The sequence below is a fragment of the Oncorhynchus gorbuscha genome, linkage group LG13 (assembly GCF_021184085.1).
Source record: "Oncorhynchus gorbuscha isolate QuinsamMale2020 ecotype Even-year linkage group LG13, OgorEven_v1.0, whole genome shotgun sequence".
Classification (NCBI taxonomy): Eukaryota; Metazoa; Chordata; class Actinopteri; order Salmoniformes; family Salmonidae; genus Oncorhynchus; species Oncorhynchus gorbuscha.
The window spans coordinates 99,341,738-99,356,573 of NC_060185.1; the positions used below are offsets into that span (position 1 = coordinate 99,341,738).

General features: G+C 44.6%; 1 protein-coding gene across 1 annotated transcript in view; it reads right to left on the reverse strand.

The window, feature by feature from the left end:
• The window catches only part of LOC123993770 (protein FAM193B-like), a 32,677-nt gene extending 18,074 nt beyond the window's left edge, over positions 1-14,603 (reverse strand). The window contains exons 1-5 of the mRNA XM_046296251.1: positions 14,299-14,603; positions 11,417-11,695; positions 8,114-8,300; positions 7,171-7,383; positions 2,550-3,333 (exon numbers count right to left, since the gene is read on the reverse strand). Coding sequence (XP_046152207.1) covers positions 2,550-3,333; positions 7,171-7,383; positions 8,114-8,300; positions 11,417-11,695; positions 14,299-14,445 — 1,610 coding nt within the window. The 5' untranslated portion in view covers positions 14,446-14,603. The remainder of the gene's footprint in view (positions 1-2,549; positions 3,334-7,170; positions 7,384-8,113; positions 8,301-11,416; positions 11,696-14,298) is intronic.
• Positions 14,604-14,836: the final 233 nt, after the last annotated feature.

Below are 14,836 nucleotides of genomic sequence, written 5' to 3' on the forward strand. Positions count from 1 at the left end.
CGGCCTCACAACCGCAGACCATGTGTAGCCACGCCAGCCCAGGACCCCCACATCCAGCTTCTTCACCTGCGGGATCATCTGAGGAGTATTTCGGGAAAAACTCATTCTGATTGGCTGGGCCTGGTAAAATCTTTGAAATTGTTGCATGTTGCGTTTTTATTTAGTGTATAATCAACTTCCATGATTATACTAGACAAGGTGTCTATTACTGTACATTCCATGAAAACAACCTATCAACGGAACACCATTACCGTAGAAACATCAACGGAACACCATTACCGTAGAAACATCAACCTATCAACATAACACCATTACCGTAGAAACATCAACCTATCAACGGAACACCATGACCGTAGAAACATCAACCTATCAACAGAACACCATTACCGTAGAAACATCAACCTATCAACAGAACACCATTACCGTAGAAACATCAACCCATCAACGGAACACCATTACCGTAGAAACATCAACCTATCAACGGAACACCATTACCGTAGAAACATCAACCTATCAACGAAACACCATTACCGTAGAAACATCCACCTATCAACGTAGAAACATCAACATCAACATTAACCGTAGAAACATCAACCTATCAACGAAACACCATTACCGTAGAAACATCAACCTATCAACAGAACACCATTACCGTAGAAACATCAATCTATCAACGAAACACCATTACCGTAGAAACATCAACCTATCAACGAAACACCATTACCGTAGAAACATCAACCTATCAACGGAACACCATTACCGTAGAAACAACAACCTATCAACGGAACACCATTACCGTAGAAACATCAACGGAACAACATTACCGTAGAAACATCAACGGAACACCATTACCGTAGAAACATCAACCTATCAACGGAACACCATTACCGTAGAAACATCAACCTATCAACGGAACACCATTACCGTAGAAACATCAACGGAACACCATTACCGTAGAAACATCAACGGAACACCATTACCGTAGAAACATCAACGGAACACCATTACCGTAGAAACATCAACGGAACACCATTACCGTAGGAACATCAACGGAACACCATTACCGTAGAAACATCAACGTATCAACAGAACACCATTACCGTAGAAACATCAACGTATCAACGGAACACCATTACCGTAGAAACATCAACCTATCAACAGAACACCATTACCGTAGAAACATCAACCTATCAACGGAACACCATTACCATAGAAACATCAACCCATCAACGGAACACCATTACCGTAGAAACATCAACCCATCAATGGAACACCATTACCGTAGAAACATCAACCTATCAACGAAACACCATTACCGTAGAAACATCAACCTATCAACAGAACACCATTACCGTAGAAACATCAATCTATCAACGAAACACCATTACCGTAGAAACATCAACCTATCAACGAAACACCATTACCGTAGAAACATCAACCTATCAACGGAACACCATTACCGTAGAAACAACAACCTATCAACGGAACACCATTACCGTAGAAACATCAACGGAACAACATTACCGTAGAAACATCAACGGAACAACATTACCGTAGAAACATCAACGGAACACCATTACCGTAGAAACATCAACCTATCAACGGAACACCATTACCGTAGAAACATCAACCTATCAACGGAACACCATTACCGTAGAAACATCAACCTATCAACGGAACACCATTACCGTAGAAACATCAACGGAACACCATTACCGTAGAAACATCAACGGAACACCATTACCGTAGAAACATCAACGGAACACCATTACCGTAGAAACATCAACCTATCAACAGAACACCATTACCGTAGAAACATCAACCTATCAACAGAACACCATTACCGTAGAAACATCAACGTATCAACAGAACACCATTACCGTAGAAACATCAACGTATCAACGGAACACCATTACCGTAGAAACATCAACCTATCAACAGAACACCATTGCCGTAGAAACATCAACCTATCAACAGAATACCATTACCGTAGAAACATCAACCTATCAACAGAACACCATTACCGTAGAAACATCAACCTATCAACGGAACACCATTACCGTAGAAACATCAACCTATCAACAGAACACCATTACCGTAGAAACATCAACCTATCAACAGAACACCATTACCGTAGAAACATCAACCTATCAACGGAACACCATTACCGTAGAAACATCAACCTATCAACAGAACACCATTACCGTAGAAACATCAACCTATCAACAGAACACCATTACCGTAGAAACATCAACCTATCAACAGAACACCATTACCGTAGAAACATCAACCTATCAACGGAACACCATTACCGTAGAAACATCAACCTATCAACGGAACACCATTACCGTAGAAACATCAACGGAACACCATTACCATAGAAACATCAACCTATCAACGGAACACCATTACCGTAGAAACATCAACCTATCAACGGAACACCACTAAGAGCTGTCTTATCACTAGATAGATACTATCACTACATTTTATGAACCTACATAGTTTCACAGGAATCTGGATGGAGAAGAACAATCTATCAAACTACCAACCTGCAGGCGCCAGCAGTCAGGTGTTGCCCAGCAGTCAGGTGTTGCCCAGCAGTCAGGTGTTGCCCAGCAGTCAGGTGTTGCCCAGCAGTCAGGTGTTGCCCAGCAGTCAGGTGTTGCCCAGCAGTCAGGTGTTGCCCAGCAGTCAGGTGTTGCCCAGCAGTCAGGTGTTGCCCAGCAGTCAGGTGTTGCCCAGCAGTCAGGTGTTGCCCAGCAGTCAGGTGTTGCCCAGCAGTCAGGTGTCCCACGTTGGGAGAGGGCAGCGCCCCCCCACTGTGGCCATTACAGGGGTGGTTACAGCCCATCTGGGAGGGGCCCAGTTTGCTGTGCTGGCCGTTCACGGGAGGAATGTGTGAGTTCTTACATGCCAAGGGCTTATGGAGGGCCGCTGCTGAGCAGTCAGGGCCACTCAGGGCCCCCAGCTTGGCCCCTGTTGGGCAGTCAGGGCCACCCAGGGCCCCCAGCTTGGCCCCTGTTGGGCAGTCAGGGCCACCCAAGGCCCCCAGCTTGGCCCCTGCTGAGCAGTCAGGGCCACCCAGGGCCCCCAGCTTGGCCCCTGCCGCGGGGACGTGAAGGTTTGGTACCAGCGGGGAGAAGGGGGCGTGAGCAGCTAGACCGGGAGAGGAGGAGGAGGATGTGACATGGCCGTGCTGCTGCCCTCCGGAGCTCTGCTTGAGGGGCAGGAGAGAGGAATGCTGAGAAGAGGAGGAGGAGAGGCCAGTGGGGCTGTTGGGGGGGACAGACAGGTCTGAGTGTTGGTGGTGGTCGCTGGGGTGGAATGCTTCACCTGGAGGAGAGACAAAAGTGTTGAGTGGAATATTGGACAAATATATTTGTGATTCCCGGTGGATACAGATGTCTGCTTCTCTCTAGATTAAAAATCCATGGGCCATATCTCTGCTTCTCTCTAGAGGTGTAATCTATGGGCCATATCTCTGCTTCTCTCTAGAGGTGTAATCTATGGGCCATATCTCTGCTTCTCTCTAGAGGTGTAATCTATGGGCCATATCTCTGCTTCTCTCTAGATTAATAATCTATGGGCCATATCTCTGCTTCTCTCCAGAGGTGTAATCTATGGGCCATATCTCTGCTTCTCTCTAGATTAATAATCTATGGGCCATATCTCTGCTTCTCTCTAGATTAATAATCTATGGGCCATATCTCTGCTTCTCTCTAGATTAATAATCTATGGGCCATATCTCTGCTTCTCTCTCTAGAGGTATAATCTATGGGCCATATCTCTGCTTCTCTCTCTAGAGGTGTAATCCATGGGCCATATCTCTGCTTCTCTCTCTAGAGGTGTAATCTATGGGCCATATCTCTGCTTCTCTCTAGAGGTGTAATCCATGGGCCATATCTCTGCTTCTCTCTAGATTAATAATCTATGGGCCATATCTCTGCTTCTCTCTAGAGGTGTAATCTATGGGCCATATCTCTGCTTCTCTCTAGAGGGGTAATCTATGGGCCATATCTCTGCTTCTCTCTAGAGGTGTAATCTATGGGCCATATCTCTGCTTCTCTCTAGAGGTGTAATCTATGGGCCATATCTCTGCTTCTCTCTAGAGGTGTAATCCATGGGCCATATCTCTGCTTCTCTCTAGAGGTGTAATCTATGGGCAATATCTCTGCTTCTCCCTAGATTAATAATCCATGGGCAATATCTCTGCTTCTCTCTAGATTAATAATCTATGGGCCATATTTCTGCTTATCCCTCTAGAGGTGTAATCTATGGGCCATATCTCTGCTTCTCTCTAGAGGTGTAATCTATGGGCCATATCTCTGCTTCTCTCTAGAGGTGTAATCTATGGGCCATATCTCTGCTTCTCTCTAGATTAATAATCTATGGGCCATATCTCTGCTTCTCTCTAGATTAATAATCTATGGGCCATATCTCTGCTTCTCTCTAGATTAATAATCTATGGGCCATATCTCTGCTTCTCTCTAGATTAATAATCTATGGGCCATATCTCTGCTTCTCTCTAGATTAATAATCTATGGGCCATATTTCTGCTTATCCCTCTAGAGGTGTAATCTATGGGCCATATCTCTGCTTCTCTCTAGAGGTGTAATCTATGGGCCATATCTCTGCTTCTCTCTAGAGGTGTAATCTATGGGCCATATCTCTGCTTCTCTCTAGATTAATAATCTATGGGCCATATCTCTGCTTCTCTCTAGATTAATAATCTATGGGCCATATCTCTGCTTCTCTCTAGATTAATAATCTATGGGCCATATCTCTGCTTCTCTCTAGAGGTGTAATCCATGGGCCATATCTCTGCTTCTCTCTAGAGGTGTAATCTATGGGCCATATCTCTGCTTCTCTCTAGAGGTGTAATCTATGGGCCATATCTCTGCTTCTCTCTAGAGGTGTAATCCATGGGCCATATCTCTGCTTCTCTCTAGAGCTGTAATCTATGGGCCATATCTCTGCTTCTCTCTAGAGGTGTAATCTATGGGCCATATCTCTGCTTCTCTCTAGATTAATAATATATTGGCCATATCTCTGCTTCTCTCTAGATTAATAATCTATGGGCCATATCTCTGCTTCTCTCTAGATTAATAATCTATGGGACATATCTCTGCTTCTCTCTAGAGGTGTAATCTATGGGCCATATCTCTGCTTCTCTCTAGATTAATAATCTATGGGCCATATCTCTGCTTCTCCCTCTAGAGGTGTAATCTATGGGCCATATCTCTGCTTCTCTCTAGATTAATAATCTATGGGCCATATTTCTGCTTCTCTCTAGAGGTGTAATCCATGGGCCATATCTCTGCTTCTCTCTAGAGGTGTAATCTATGGGCCATATCTCTGCTTCTCTCTAGATTAATAATCTATGGGCCATATCTCTGCTTCTCTCTAGATTAATAATCTATGGGCCATATCTCTGCTTCTCTCTAGATTAATAATCTATGGGCCATATCTCTGCTTCTCTCTAGAGGTATAATCCATGGGCCATATCTCTGCTTCTCTCTAGAGGTGTAATCTATGGGCCATATCTCTGCTTCTCTCTAGATTAATAATCCATGGGCAATATCTCTGCTTCTCTCTAGATTAATAATCTATGGGCCATATCTCTGCTTATCCCTCTAGAGGTGTAATCTATGGGCCATATCTCTGCTTCTCTCTAGAGGTGTAATCTATGGGCCATATCTCTGCTTCTCTCTAGATTAATAATCTATGGGCCATATCTCTGCTTCTCTCTAGAGGTGTAATCTATGGGCCATATCTCTGCTTCTCTCTAGAGGTGTAATCCATGGGCCATATCTCTGCTTCTCTTTAGATTAATAATCTATGGGCCATATCTCTGCTTCTCTCTAGAGGTGTAATCTATGGGCTATATCTCTGCTTCTCTCTAGAGGTGTAATCTATGGGCCATATCTCTGCTTCTCTCTAGAGGTGTAATCTATGGGCCATATCTCTGCTTCTCTCTAGAGGTGTAATCTATGGGCCATATCTCTGCTTCTCTCTAGAGGTGTAATCTATGGGCAATATCTCTGCTTCTCTCTAGATGAATAATATATGGGCCATATCTCTGCTTCTCTCTAGATGAATAATCTATGGGCCATATCTCTGCTTCTCTCTAGATTAATAATCTATGGGCCATATCTCTGCTTCTCTCTAGAGGTGTAATCTATGGGCCATATCTCTGCTTCTCTCTAGATTAATAATCTATGCGCCATATCTCTGCTTCTCTAGAGGTGTAATCTATGGGCCATATCTCTGCTTCTCTCTAGTGGTGTAATCTATGGGCCATATCTCTGCTTCTCTCTAGATTAATAATCTATGGGCCATATCTCTGCTTCGCTCTAGATTAATAATCTATGGGCCATATCTCTGCTTCTCTCTAGATTAATAATCCATGGGCCATATCTCTGCTTCTCTCTAGATTAATAATCTATGGGCCATATCTCTGCTTCTCTCTAGAGGTGTAATCTATGGGCCATATCTCTGCTTCTCTCTAGAGGTGTAATCTATGGGCCATATCTCTGCTTCTCTCTAGAGGTGTAATCTATGGGCCATATCTCTGCTTCTCTCTAGAGGTGTAATCTATGGGCCATATCTCTGCTTCTCTCTAGAGGTGTAATCTATGGGCCATATCTCTGCTTCTCTCTAGAGCTGTAATCTATGGGCCATATCTCTGCTTCTCTCTAGAGGTGTAATCTATGGGCCATATCTCTGCTTCTCTCTCTAGAGGTGTAATCTATGGGCCATATCTCTGCTTCTCTCTAGATTAATAATCTATGGGCCATATCTCTGCTTCTCTCTAGATTAATAATCTATGGGCCATATCTCTGCTTCTCTCTAGATTAATAATCTATGGGCCATATCTCTGCTTCTCTCTAGAGGTGTAATCCATGGGCCATATCTCTGCTTCTCTCTAGAGGTGTAATCTATGGGCCATATCTCTGCTTCTCTCTAGATTAATAATCTATGGGCCATATATCTGCTTCTCTCTCTAGAGGTGTAATCTATGGGCACAATCCTTCCCTGAGATTTGTGTGTGTATGCATTAATAATGCGCCATTGTCAACAGGACACGTGAACAGTAATTCAGGTTAGATGCCAGTATGTCTTGAATTCTCTGTGTCCTAAAAAGGGTGGAGAGAAAAAGAGAGATCTCACCAGGCGGTGTTGGTCGTCGGCACATGGTCTTGAAGTGCTTTGGGGTGGTCTTACAGAGGTCCCCGGAGGTAGAGAGCGGGTTCCCGGGGGAAGAACCACTGGAATTCTGGGAAGGGTGGCTGTAGGGGCACACTTTGGCCCCAGGCGTTTTAGCAGATTTCCCAGGAGCCTCATGAGAGCCTCGCTTCTCGTGACACGCTGGTCCCCCTGTTCCTATTGGACCAGAGGAGGAGGGGGTAATGAAAAGGAAGATGAACGTTTGAACATCTTGGCCATGTTCTGTTATAATTTCCACCCGGCACAGTCCAGAAGAGGACTGGCCACCCCTCATAGCCTGGTTCCTCTCTTTCCACCCCTCATAGCCTGGTTCCTCTCTAGGTTTCTTCCTAGGTTCTGGCCTTTCTAGGGAGTTTTTCCTAGCCACCGTGCTTCTACACCTGCATTGCTTGCTGTTTGGGGTTTTAGGCTGGGTTTCTGTACAGCGCTTTGTGACATCAGCTGATGTAAGAAGAGATTTATAAATACATTTGATGTGATTGAAGAAAGTTTTACTCAGAGGAGTAACAGGTTGTGTTTCAGTAGACACACACTGGAGTACAGTTCCCTCCATGTTGTCAGTGTAAATGGCTGTGTTACAATTCCTTTACAGTAAATGAACTGAAAACCAATTTTTGTTTTACATTTATTTTACCAGGCAAGTCAGTTCAGAACAAATTCTTATTTTCAATGACGGCCTAGGAACAGTGGGTTAACAGGGGCAGAACGACAGATTTGTACCTTGTCAGCTCGGGGGTTTGAACTTGCAACCTTCCGGTTACTAGTCCAACGCTCTAACCACTAGGCTACCCTGCCGCCCCGGTAGCCTAAATAATGAAATGTCTACAGTAGTTTGCATCCGTGTATGACTGAACCTGGAGTGACCCGAGCAGAGAGGTGTGTTTACCTTGCTGTGCGTGCGAGGCAGTGCTGTGGTTGCAGTGGATCCCTCCATTGTTGTGAGCCGAGTTCCAGAGACCAGAGAGCTTGTGGGCTGAGAGGAAGGAGGATGGGTCCCAGTCTACCGAGCTCTGCTCTGGGTAACCTTCACTACAGCTCTGAGCCCTACACAACGATGAGTGGGACAACGGAACCTGGGGGGGGGAGAAGATGCTAGTTCAGGACATGGTTGATCAGGTATAGCCCCCCCCCACCCCACTAACATTTGATGCTGTAGACAGAGCAGAAATGGAGGAAGATACAATGCTATTAAATGGAGCTGTCTGACTAGTACCTGGGAGAGGAGGAGACAGGAGAAACAAGATATGTTGGTTCAATTGTGTCTGTGTCTTCTGTTCATAAGTTTGGGGTTACTCAGAAATGTCCTTTTTTTATTTTGAAGAAAGACATTTTTTGGGTCCATTAAAATAACATCAAATTTATCAGAAATACAGTGTGGACATTGTTAATGTTGTAAATGACTATTGTAGCTGGAAACGGCAGATTTGGGGGGGAATATCTACATAGGTGTACAAAGGTCCATTATCAGCAACCATCACTCCTGTGTTCCAATGGCACATTGTGTTAGCTTATCCAAGTTTATCATCTTAAAAGGCTAATTGATCATTACAAAACCCTTTTGCAATTATGTTAGCACAGCAGAAAACTGTGGTGCTGATTAAAGAAGCAATACAACTGACCTTCTTTAGACTCATTGAGTATCTGGAGCATCAGCATTTGTGGGTTCAATTACAGGCTCAAAATGGCCTGAAGAACTTTCTTCTGAAACTCGTCAGTCTATTCTTGTTCTGAGAAATGAAGGCTATTCCATGTGAGAAATTGCCAAGAAACTGAAGACCTCGTACAACGCTGTGAACTACTCCCTTCACAGAACAGCACAAACTGGCTCTAACCAGAATAGAAAGAGGAGTGGGAGGCCCCGGTGCACAACTGAGCAAGAGGACAAGTACATTAGAGTGTCTAGTTTGAGAAACAGACACCTCACAAGTCCTCAACTGGCAGCGTCATTAAAAAGGACCCTCAAACACCAGTCTCAACGTCAACAGTGAAGAGGCGACTCCGGGATGCTGGCCTTCTAGACAGAGTTCCTCTGTCCAGTCTCAACGTCAGCAGTGAAGAGGTGACTCTGGGATGCTGGCCTTCTAGGCAGAGTTCCTCTGTCCAGTCTCAACATCAACAGTGAAGAGGCGACTCCGGGATGCTGGCCTTCTAGGCAGAGTTGCAAAGAAAAAGCTATATCTCAGACTGGCCAATAAAAAGAAAAGATTAAACTGGGTGAAAGAACACAACCACTGGACAGAGGAACTCAAGAGTCGCCTCTTCACTGTTGACGTTGAGACTGGTGTTTTGTGGGTACTATTTAATGAAGCTGCACCACAGTTCATAACATTAACGAGCCCCACAGTTCATAACATTAACGAGCCCCACAGTTCATAATATTAACAAGCCCCATATTTCATAACATTAACGAGCCCCACAGTTCATAACATTAACGAGCCCCACAGTTCATAACATTAACGAGCCCCACAGTTCATAACATTAACGAGCCCCACAGTTAATAACATTAACGAGCCCCACAGTTCATAACATTAACGAGCCCCACAGTTCATAACATTAACGAGCCCCACAGTTCATAACATTAACGAGCCCCACAGTTCATAACATTAACGAGCCCCACAGTTCATAACATTAACAAGCCCCACAGTTCATAACATTAACAAGCCCCACAGTTCATAACATTAACGAGCCCCACAGTTATTTTTTTAATATAATCCCTTTAAACTAATACTACCAGTCTGGTGGTTGTAGGCATTCACTGTCTCATTAACAATCACCCATATTAGCAAACGCATTTAATTTCAAAACTTGACATTTCTCTAGTATAGAGCTACTCATCATAAACAATATCGGCTAAACGCCTCTGATAAGTGATCGGTCGTGTCGATCGTTTTGGGCTCGTCACCCTCTTCTCAAACCCTATGGGGCCATTCTGTCTCTGACAACACTAATATAATAATTATAATATAATATATAATATATGCCATTTAGCAGACACTTTTATCCAAAGCGACTTACAGTCATGTGTGCATACATTCTACATATGGGTGGTCCCGGGAATCGAACCCACTACCCTGGCGTTACAAGCGCCATGCTCTACCAACTGAGCTACAGAAGGACCACACACTAGTTATGTACCTTACCTTGAGCACAGAGCAATCTCTTAGATTTGTATGGCATTTAAATACGGATATTGTTTTATATATATTTTATATATATATATATATATATATATACAAAAACGCCACTTTTAAGACAAAAATAATGTTTTCTCCAGAATCCACATGAATAAGACTTCCTCTGCTTGTGACGAGAGAAGGCCCAGTGTGACAGAGAACAAACAGCTTTAGAAGAGACTAATCTTATGTCAGGATGCTTAGATGTGGTATTCATTTAGCCGTGCAGAATGAAGCACTGTAACACCATAAAGAGTCACGGCATAGCTGCCTGTCTCCATCACCACCAAATCCAGTGCCTTTCAGCTTGTTGGCGTACCAGCTGACCAAACACACACACACTATTGTAAAAACATTTTATTTTATTTTAAAGACGTTCAGAACACAGCCATAAACACAACCCATAGCTAGCAGGCTGGAACATGGGTGCTGTGAAACATAACTGTAGCTAGTGCTAATACTAGGCTTGAGGTGCATGCATGGTCTTGTCATATGCAGCAGTGCAGACGTCTCCTCTCCTCACCTCCCTTCTCTCCTCTCCCTCGCCTAACTCTTCCACTCCCCTACGTTCCCCACCTCCTACCAGCTCAGTCTCCCCCCCCTCCACCTCACTCATTCTTCTCCTTACAGTGCAGACATCTCCTCACCTCCCTTCTCTCCTCTCCCTCGCCTAACTCTTCCACTCCCCTACGTTCCCCACCTCCTCATCTTCTCCCCTCCCTACCTCCTCCCCCTCCTCCCCCTCCCTCCCTACCTCCTCCTCACCCCTCCCTCCCTACCTCCTCCTCCTCACCCCTCCCTCCCTACCCCCCCTTACCGGTGCAGGTGTCTCCTGGGCGCTCAGTCTCTCCTCATCTTCCACACTCTCCCCATACCACCTCCTCCCCCCTCCCTACCTCCTCCCCCCTACCTCCCTTCTTATCGGTGAAGGCGTTTCCTGGGTGCTCAGTCTCTCCTCATCTTCCTCCTCGCATACCACCTTCTATCCCCTTCCCCCTCCTCCCTCCCCTTCTTACCGGTGCAGGCGTTTCCTGGGTGCTCTGTCTCTCCTCTTCCTCAACACTCTTCCGGCAGCTCTGGCAGATCCAGAGCGGAACCTCTCCCAGTAGAGACTGGCTCAGCGAAGGCACGGTGTCGGACAGCTTCTGGCCCGGCACCTCTCGGAGCAGGGCCTGGGACAGGGCTGGGACAGCGTCAGCTAGCTTCGCCCCGTGACCCCCAGGCAGACCGTTGGCAGAGCTCGCCCCCCAGTCCTTAAACTCACGGTGACACAGGAGGCAGCAGGTGTGCCTCGGCTGGGGGAGAGCGACAGAGAGGTGAGCCAGTGACATTAGGAATGCAGTGGAGAGGAGGAGAGAGAAAGGTCAATCATCTAGGTGAAGGGCAGGAGAGGAAGAGAGAAGGGTATGAGAAGAGAGGGTTGGAGAGGACGGGGGAGAGGAGAATGTATTTGGTCAATAAGATTAGGTGTGGGGGGGAAAGGATGGGATCTGAGGAGAGGTGGATGTCAGTGAGATAGACATGGAGCATGATGAAGTTGCCCTCTGGACACTGATCTGAGGTCGGGTTTTTAACAGACAAAAATTTCACTAGTAAGATCTGACTATGTTGACCACGATCACAACATCTAGGGAGTTTTTCCTAGCCACCGTGCTTTTACACCTGCATTGTTTGCTGTTTGGGGTTTTAGGCTGGGTTTCTGTACAGCACTTTGAGATATCAGCTGATGTACGAAGGGCTATATAAATAAATTTGATTTGATTTGATTTGATTTGATTTATATAGCAAAGAGGAGCTTGGCACATGCACAGTGGCAAGTTTGTAATGATTTAATGTGGCCCAGGTCCACACTAGCTAGTGGTCCGCTGGTAAAGTAAGCTTTGTTGACCACAAAACCCCATACACCTACAAGGGCGTCCATGTAATGTTTAGGTAACAACTTCGACTCATGCACATGACACTTCAGAGTAGAAATGCGCGCAGAGAAACTGTATGAAAATACAACAGACGCTGATCTCGCATGCAAAGTGCAAACATAACAAAACAAGCCATGCATGGTGCTAGCCAAACGTTAAAACCATTTACAGCTGACCAGATGAATACCCCCGGGATGTAGTGTGTTGGCCAACTAGCTACAACATGTAGTAACAGCACCGGTGCTCAGTATATGGTGTACCAACTGCGGTTAAAATGTAAAGCAAACTTGCAATACCAAGGCGAGCTAGGAGCTAACAAGCTAGATACAAATTAGATGGCAACATTTTACAACTTATCCGTGGCAGGCGATTGCAACAATGTCAATCTTGTGTATGACACCAACTACTACCAGCAAATGTAGACTGGATGTAGTTGGTTACTGTAGCTAGACTAGTTGGTTAAATGTAGACTGGATGTAGTTGGTTACTGTAGCTAGACTAGTTGGTTAAATGCAGACTGGATGTAGTTAGTTACTGTAGCTAGACTAGTTGGTTAAATGCAGACTGGATGTAGTTGGTTACTGTAGCTAGACTAGTTGGTTAAATGCAGACTGGATGTAGTTAGTTACTGTAGCTAGACTAGTTGGTTAAATGCAGACTGGATGTAGTTAGTTACTGTAGCTAGACTAGTTGGTTAAATGTAGACTGGATGTAGTTGGTTACTGTAGCTAGACTAGTTGGTTAAATGCAGACTGGATGTAGTTAGTTACTGTAGCTAGACTAGTTGGTTAAATGCAGACTGGATGTAGTTGGTTACTGTAGCTAGACTAGTTGGTTTAATGCAGACTGGATGTAGTTGGTTACTGTAGCTAGACTAGTTGGTTTAATGCAGACTGGATGTAGTTAGTTACTGTAGCTAGACTAGTTGGTTTAATGCAGACTGGATGTAGTTAGTTACTGTAGCTAGACTAGTTGGTTAAATGCAGACTGGATGTAGTTAGTTACTGTAGCTAGACTAGTTGGTTAAATGCAGACTGGATGTAGTTGGTTACTGTAGCTAGACTAGTTGGTTAAATGCAGACTGGGTGTAGTTGGTTACTGTAGCTAGACTAGTTGGTTAAATGTAGACTGGATGTAGTTGGATACTGTAGCTAGACTAGTTGGTTAAATGCAGACTGGATGTAGTTAGTTACTGTAGCTAGACTAGTTGGTTAAATGCAGACTGGATGTAGTTGGATACTGTAGCTAGACTAGTTGGTTAAATGCAGACTGGATGTAGTTAGTTGGTTTGCAGACTGTAGCTAGACTAGTTGGTTAACTGCAGACTGGATGACTGGTTAGTTTACTGTAGCTAGACTAGTTGGTTAAATGCAGACTGGATGTAGTTGGTTACTGTAGCTAGACTAGTTGGTTAAATGCAGACTGGATGTAGTTGGATACTGTAGCTAGACTAGTTGGTTAAATGCAGACTGGATGTAGTTGGATAGACTAGTTGGTTAAATGCAGACTGGATGTAGTTGGATACTGTAGCTAGACTAGTTGGTTAAATGCAGACTGGATGTAGTTGGTTACTGTAGCTAGACTAGTTGGTTAAATGCAGACTGGATGTAGTTGGTTACTGTAGCTAGACTAGTTGGTTAAATGTAGACTGGATGTAGTTGGTTACTGTAGCTAGACTAGTTGGTTAAAACTGATGCTTAAATGGGTCCTTATTGTCGACTTGCTGGCTAAGTTTTAATGATGTATTATGCTAGTGAAGCTAGCTATAATTCCGCCCCGATCACAAATAGTAAATGAACGAAAATACAAAAAACCTGGAGCACAAGCTAGTTATACAACTGAGCTAGAATCAACCATCCCAAACCCCCCTCTCTCTAAAGAAATAAGCAGAACTACAGGATGTCTCTAACAGATCGGTAGGTTTAGCTATAACCTATTTAACTAGCCCGCTGGTAGTTTTCTCTGCTCGCTAGGCTAGTTACCTGGTTCGCCCTGGCCGCCAGTCTATCCAGCCCTGCATCCCCGCCAGCTGCATCTCCGGGAGAAACGGGGCTCTTCGATATGCTCTGTTGTCCGGACACTAACTCCTTGCTCGCGACTCCTTGTTGTTTGTTTTTCTTCCTCGCCATCACGCAGATCTCGGATTATATCCTTTGGTCACGGTTGCACTAGTTTAGAGATGTTTAAAAGCACGGTTTCTATTTGTTCTAGGATCACAAATGATGTTTCCCTATCTTCTCCAGTCGAGACAACAGTCAATATGGCGGAGCGCTGCCACACTCTGGGGGTTCATAGGTCAAAGATAGTGCTGGCAAAATGGCTTCACCGTTATGACGCTAAGCAGTCGCCATGTTGAATGAGGGCAACCGTTCCAGGTTCGTCTCACACAGTATAGCATGTTGTACAAAATCTCTGGTTACAGGCCACAAATTAGTGCATTTATTGGCATAATGAATATATCAATGATTGGCTACCACATCATTCAACGTCATGTTATTACACACGTTCTTATATGAATTG